Consider the following 7,210-nt stretch of genomic DNA (forward strand, 5'->3'; position numbering starts at 1 on the left):
TAACAACAGGTCAATGTAACTCACTGAGTGCGAGGTCTACTGTTCGCAGACTACTAACTTATATATTACAATAAAATATCATAAACTGAAACAGTACTCACCAAGTACTCCATCCAAACGTTCATCCATAAAGTTCATAAAAATCCAAGTGATGACTTGATATTGACCGTTATTCTGATATTTTCTTCTATTTCTCTCAATTTTCTTATTTATTTTTCCTTTCATTTTACTAAAAGGGTATTAGTAATTAGCGCTCTCATGAACCAGTTCTATAAAAAACCACAACCAAAAAGAAGTATATTAAAAAGTGCCGCATGCTTAGATTAGAAATTAATAAGAATTAAATGAAAATAATTGAAACATAGAAAATATTGAGAAAGCTGTGCAGAGAAGAAAGAAATTTTTTTCTTACATCATCAAATGATAGGGAGAGAAAAAATAAGGTAACCTTGCTATTCCTCTCCCAAATTTAGATAAGGTTACACATAGTCCCCTAGGTTGAGTCTTGTAGTTGTTCACTTCAAGTTCACAACAATTTCAGTCCTTAATTATTTTCACAAAGTAGAGTTTTAATTTAGAAGCTTCAAAACCAAACATAGTAGGAATATTTTATTGAATAATATGTTGCATAGAATAACGTTGGATTGGCGCAAAACTGTGACAGCGAAAATATAATTTCCATAGATTCTAACGGGATAATTCACACTCACTCGGCCGGGCTGGGTATGAATACTCCCCTTAAACCATATGTTAATTATATTTTCACTGTTAAGGGTGAATTATGAAATCCAGGTTAAGTGTGAATTTGTTAAAGAAATAGTGAAATAGTTTTAGAATTGAAGATATTGTAATTAATGAAGCAGTTAGGCAACAAAATAAAGGTGAAAGCGTTATAGTTTGATTTCAATAGGATTAAAACAAGTGTAAAAATATATAAATGAGTGAGTAAAGAATAAAAATGAATAAAATGATTTTGTAGACCTCTGTGAGAAGCAGAAATGCTTTCACTTCAATCAATAATATTTATATTAGAATATATATTCTAGTTTTCAATAATAAATTATTATTGATTTTGATAAACCGATTCCAATTTTATACCTCCCGATTTTTCACAACTATATATTATCATAGAGAAACAATAGCGTAAGTAGATATCCCATGGTATAGGGAATTTATGTCGCAACTTTTACTGTTATCTTAAGCCGATTACTGTCGATTATTGTCAACTTTTACTATTTTGTTGGGGTAGAGTGTATGAACGGCACAATTTGAGAGACTACCAGCGACCAAAACGACCTGTACCATGGGATATCTTCTTATGCTATCTTTTCTCTATGATAATACCCTCCACGTAGCTTGTAGATGCTAGATGTATTTCGCCTAACAAACAAAGGCAAAAATAGGTTGATTTTCCCACCAGATTCAATTTCAATATTATAAAATGAATATTAGAACCATAGAAAACAATAGCGTAAGTAGATATCCCATGGTATAAGGAATTTATGTCGCAACTTTTACTGTTTCTCTTAAGCCAATTACTGTCGATTATTGTCATTTTTACTGTTTTGTTGGGGTGAGAGTGTATGAACGGCACAATATGAGAGACTACCAGTGTCACACAGCATAGGAAAGAACTATGTGAACTATCGGCTTGGGATAACAGTAAAAGTTGCGACATAAACGCCCTATACCATGGGATATCTACTTACGCTATTGTTTCTCTATGATATTATCCAATGTAAAAATGATGGCGGTTTGAAGTGAATATCCTAATATAAAGGAGCAAAAACAATCGTCTTACATTGTGGTTAGGTCTTCCTTCATATTCTATTTCTTTTCTTACTGTTTCATTATCTACCATTTCTTCTTCTTCTTCTTCTTCATCGTCTATTCCGTTTTCTTATTTTTGTTTTCCGAAAACTTCAAGTTGAAGTGAGTGTCAAATCTTTTATCAAAGATTTCTTCTTCTACCTAGATTAATACACAAATAACAATGTTCAAAATTAGAAAAAATATCTAAATCATACAGAAACTAATTTTGAAAAGGATGTATAAGATTGAGGCTTGTATGCACAGTCCAAGTTTAAACTGAATCTTTGGTAAAGGTAACACTGGAAAGGTAACGCATTAAAATAAATTCGAGCATTATCTTGGTTTAAACAGAGACAATAAATATAGGTCTTATGCTTATCCTTTATCTATAGTTTAACCCAGGTGAAGTTGAACTTCGGTTAACCCTGGATCAAGTTAAACACAGATTAGTCCTGGATCAAGCTGATCTTTAGGACCGAATTCGGCAAAAAGAAAACTTGGTTTGAGCGCCAGTTGATTCTGAACTAGTAGTTCTGTGAACAGTGGACCTCGCGCTCAGTAAACTACATTGACATGTTGTTATGTTTTCTCAAACTTAATAAATAATTTATCAATTTAAAATGTCTAAAAAAATCCTAAATAAACAAAGAGCTTTCTGTCCTATCGTACCGTGACGTGTCGTCCCGGAATGTGAGTGTGAGCGCTGTTATCAGGTCTGGCTGCAACTGTCTACAACGTTGATGGAAACATACATTTTCAAGATGTTCGATGTTTTCGAACGGGAGTAGTATTGTTCACTAGACAGCTGATTTATGATGAATAATTCTATAGTCTGATTTTTACTGTAATATTGGCGTATGAAGGAGGCTCCTTTTTCCTTTTATATTATTCTTGAAATGCAAAATTTCCAAAAACCTTGTATATACGTCGACGCGCAATTAAAAAAGAAACATACCTGTCAAATTTCATGAAAATCTATTACCGTGTTTCGCCGTAAATGCGCAACATATAAACATTAAGAGAAATGCCAAACTGTCGACTTGAATCTTAGACCTCACTTCGCTCGGTCAATAAACAAAAAAATCATATTACAAAGCCAATTCAAAATCATCTGACTAAAAACCAACTGTCGCTTAAGCCTAGTTTTCGTTTTTGGTGAATTTTGGGCCTAAATCTTGGATTAACTTGAACTCGGTTTAACCTGCTATGAGTATACGGACCTTTACCAAAATAATACGAGCATAATATTATTATACCACTCATCCAATACTGCTCACACTTTATAATAAATCTAACTATGGCTTGATTTAATCCACTAGCTGTTCAGATCAGGTTTAAACTCACACTGTGCATACGGACCTTAGAAGAGAACATTATATATAGAAAAGAAATAATTTAATATAATATATATTTTCATTCACAAAATAGTACATAGACGTTTGGTGTACTACCTTTTCGAAAAACATTACACAGCACAAAAACAAGAATTAAAACAGTTTTGTTCGCAAATATATTGATCTAAAATTTATAATATCATAATACTTTGTTCGCATAAATAATATAGGAATACTTTCAGATACAATTTGATCTTAGTTTACATTGTGATGAATACAAATATTTAAAATTAACTTTCAGTTACATTTGATCTTAGTTTACAATTATTTACATTGTGATGGATACAAATATTTAAAATTTAACTTTCAGTTACAATTTGATCTTAGTTTACAATTATTTACATTGTGATGGATATACAATTTTAAAATTCATCAGGGATATGCATAAAAAGTTATCATTATATTTCTAGTTATTGCAAGATGAAACACATTTTAAATAATAATATCAATAATACAACATAAATAATTAATAATAGTTATAAATAAATGAATTTTGGTATTTATTTATGAGGAAAATATCTTTGAAAGGGGAACTATAATGAAGTCCAAGTTATAATGGCAGGGAAAAAAGGTAGGAGAACAACGTTGCCGATCCTCTGTCTTGTCAATGCCATCTATAGACAGTAGCTGATACAGGTTTATTGATGTAACTGTTCTCGATTACAATAATCAATTACATTTTATTAAGCACGAAATTATATTTCTCAATAATTTCATAATTAAGATGAGATATTTTGTTAATCAATTATTAATTCAACCTTGTTAAAAGACGAACTGGCAACAGAGAAAAGCGAGAAAGAGATAGCGCTATCCGCTTTGTTGAATGATAGACAAGGATAGCATTACCATTGCTAATCAAACACTGCCATTATAACGTGGACCTCACTATAGTCAATTGACCCAAGGAACTTTCTTTAGCAGTATAAAACTGAAAACATCAAGTTTTAACGAGATTTCTGCATCCGTTTTTTGAAAAACCATTGATTCTTATGAGAATCTTCACACAATTGCAGTCTGCTATTATGTGAAACCTGCCATAAGTAGCAATGCTATTTATTTTCTGCTAAGCAGAGCATTAATTAATTCGATAGCACGGGCTTAAATGTTACAATTTGTGAAATAGAAACTAATACTGATATTACAACATGTGAGGAATACTACAAAAGTTTTATTAAAATAATAAAATTCATTCAGAATAGATCGCCCTCTTGAGATAAGATACCGAAAGTTGAGTTCACAGTAATGTCATCAAAAATTTTTCTCTTCAATAAAAGAGTCGCCCCACAAAAGGTGGATCACAGTTATGCATTTCACAAATTTCTCAATAATATCGCACTAGAAAGCAACATACTATGATACAAGAGTATAATCCAGGCGTATCAAGTTTTGATACAAAAGTATAATACAGGCGTATCAAGTTTTGATACAGAAGTATAATAAAGGCGTATCAAGTTTTGATACAAAAGTATAATACAGGAGTATCGAGTTTTGATACAGAAGTATAATACAGTTTTGATACAAAAGTATAATACAGGCGTATCAAGTTTTGATACAGAAGTATAATACAGGCGTATCAAGTTTTGATACAAAAGTATAATACAGGCGTATCGAGTTTTGATACAGAAGTATAATACAGTTTTGATACAAAAGTATAATACAGGCGTATCGAGTTTTGATACAGAAGTATAATCCAGGCGTATCAAGTTTTGATACAGAAGTATAATAAAGGCGTATCGAGTTTTGATACAGAAGTATAATACAGTTTTGATACAAAAGTATAATACAGGTGTATCAATTTTGATGCAGAAGTATAATACAGGCGTATCATGTTTTGATACAAGAGTTTCTAACTTGTATAACAGAAAGATGAATAAATTGATACTGAAGTTCCAATAAGTTTCCTTTCTGTTAGGACATAAATAGAATAGCATTGGTTCTAATGGAAGTGTTCACACATTGACAGAATGGGAATGTATGAACGCCCCATAAGAAGCCTCTCAGTAGAGCTCAAATTTATTGGAAAGATTTATGAAATAACACTTCGAATGAACTAGACAGAGAAGGCCAGTTCACATTGATGCAGAGTCTACAAATTATGCCTCATGACCAATTCACAGTGACCCCTTGACCATTTTGTCCCAAGTCCAGATCACACTGAGCCACTTCCACTTCCAAGTCATATGAAGCCCAGTTCACACTGGGACACTTTACAAGTTTGTCCCAAGTCCAGATCAACTGAGCCACTTCCACTTCCAAGTCATATGAAGCTCAGTTCACACTGGGACACTTTACAAGTTTGTACCTAGTCCAGATCACACTGAGCTACTTTCTAAGTCATATCTCAATACCAGTTCACACTGGGACACTTCACAAGTTTTGTCTTAAGACCAGTTCACAATAGCCACTCCCAAAGCTTGTTTTCAAGAACAGTTCACAATCAGACACTTTACACAATATTTACCTGAAGAACAAGCTTTGTCTGAAGTCCAGTTCACAGTAAGCCACTCGCAAAGCTTTATTGATTGATCTTTATTGATTGATATACAAGTATACATCACATAAATGATAGGGAGAGGAAAATAAGGTAACCTTGTGCTAATCTCTCCCCAATTGATATGGTTACACATAGAAAGTTTCAAGAACAGTTCACAATCAGACACTTTACACAATATTTACCTAAAGACCAGTTAACACTGAGTCATAGTCCACAAATCATCACCCAAGACCGATTCACAGCCAGTATCGCTTTCAGCTAGCCAGCGCATGTGTGTTCATGCTGTGATAGGCTGACATCTGAAGATGAGCGGCACTCAAATTCATTGCTTCACTACTAGCTGCCAATCTATTGGACACCGATTCACAGTTGGCATCAATCTATTGGGAGATGAGACTGGTTCACAGTTGGGCATCAATCTAATGGGAGATGAGACTGGTTCACAGTTGGGCATCAATCTAATGGGAGATGAGACTGGTTCACAGTTGGGCATCATCCTACTGGAAGCTGAGACTGGTTCACAGTTTGGCATCAATCTACTAGCAGACGAGACCGATTCACAGTTGGGCATCATCCTACTGGCAGACGAGACTGGTTCACAGTTGGGCATCAATCTACCGGGAGACGAGATTGGTTCACAGTTGGGCATCAATCTACTAGCAGACGAGACTGATTCACAGTTGGGCATCATCCTACTGGCAGACGAGACTGGTTCACAATTGGGCATCAATCTACTGGGAGATGAGACCGATTCACAGTTGGGCATCATCCTGCTGGCAGACGAGACCGATTCACAGGCATCCTTCCCCATCTGCATTGAGTAGGCTGCTGGACTCGGATAGGCCAGTTCACAGGTGGCACGCATTCCATTTTGCATTTTCTGGTCAGATGTGACAAATGAGCCGCCATTTTGGATTTTCTGGTCCTCAACGACAAACGGTGAAGCAGCAGCTGATCGGTTGGCCTCCAGATTTTCGGGCGAGTCAAGGTCGGTGAAGGTCTTCTGCTCAATCAGCTGATGTGGCGGAGGATGGAACGTGTGATGATCGGATGTTGATGAGGAAGAGGATGAGGAAGATGAATAGTAGGCACTGCGGTCGACGTCGGGGTGTTTGGAGGCCATATGCACGTTGTAGTTGGCCTTCCACGTGAAAGATTTGTTGCAAACATGGCAGACAAACCTGCAATGCGACAGGGAGATTCATTTGGTGTCAACAGTAAAAGCCCTTCAATTATTAGTATCACTCTTCAACACAGATTTGCTATGGCAATCTTTGCTACAAGAGCAACAAAGCAAACAAATTTTCTATTGGTTTATTTCTCATTTTCAATTTTTCACTTGATAATATTATGAAGTACTTTGAGATATTGAATCGGGAACAGTTTTGGGCTATAATGCCTGTTGTTACCAAACTTGTATGTATTTTTTTGGCAAATATATAAAACATAAGGCCTGCAATAATTAGTATCACTCTTGAACACAGATTTTTGACACATCAATATTTGCTAC

At 34.8% G+C, this 7,210-nt stretch overlaps 1 protein-coding gene across 1 annotated transcript; it reads right to left on the reverse strand.

The window, feature by feature from the left end:
• Positions 1-5,003: 5,003 nt before the first annotated feature.
• On the reverse strand, positions 5,004-6,960 carry LOC120349124. The gene is made up of 3 exons (XM_039419085.1): positions 6,147-6,960; positions 5,839-6,069; positions 5,004-5,723 (listed from the first exon to the last, which is right to left on the reverse strand). Exons 1-2 carry the CDS (start codon positions 6,821-6,823, stop codon positions 5,955-5,957), a joined length of 792 nt encoding a protein of 263 aa, XP_039275019.1. The 5' UTR covers positions 6,824-6,960; the 3' UTR covers positions 5,004-5,723; positions 5,839-5,954.
• Positions 6,961-7,210: the final 250 nt, after the last annotated feature.

Source organism: Nilaparvata lugens, unplaced genomic scaffold (assembly GCF_014356525.2).
Source record: "Nilaparvata lugens isolate BPH unplaced genomic scaffold, ASM1435652v1 scaffold8395, whole genome shotgun sequence".
NCBI lineage: Eukaryota > Metazoa > Arthropoda > Insecta > Hemiptera > Delphacidae > Nilaparvata > Nilaparvata lugens.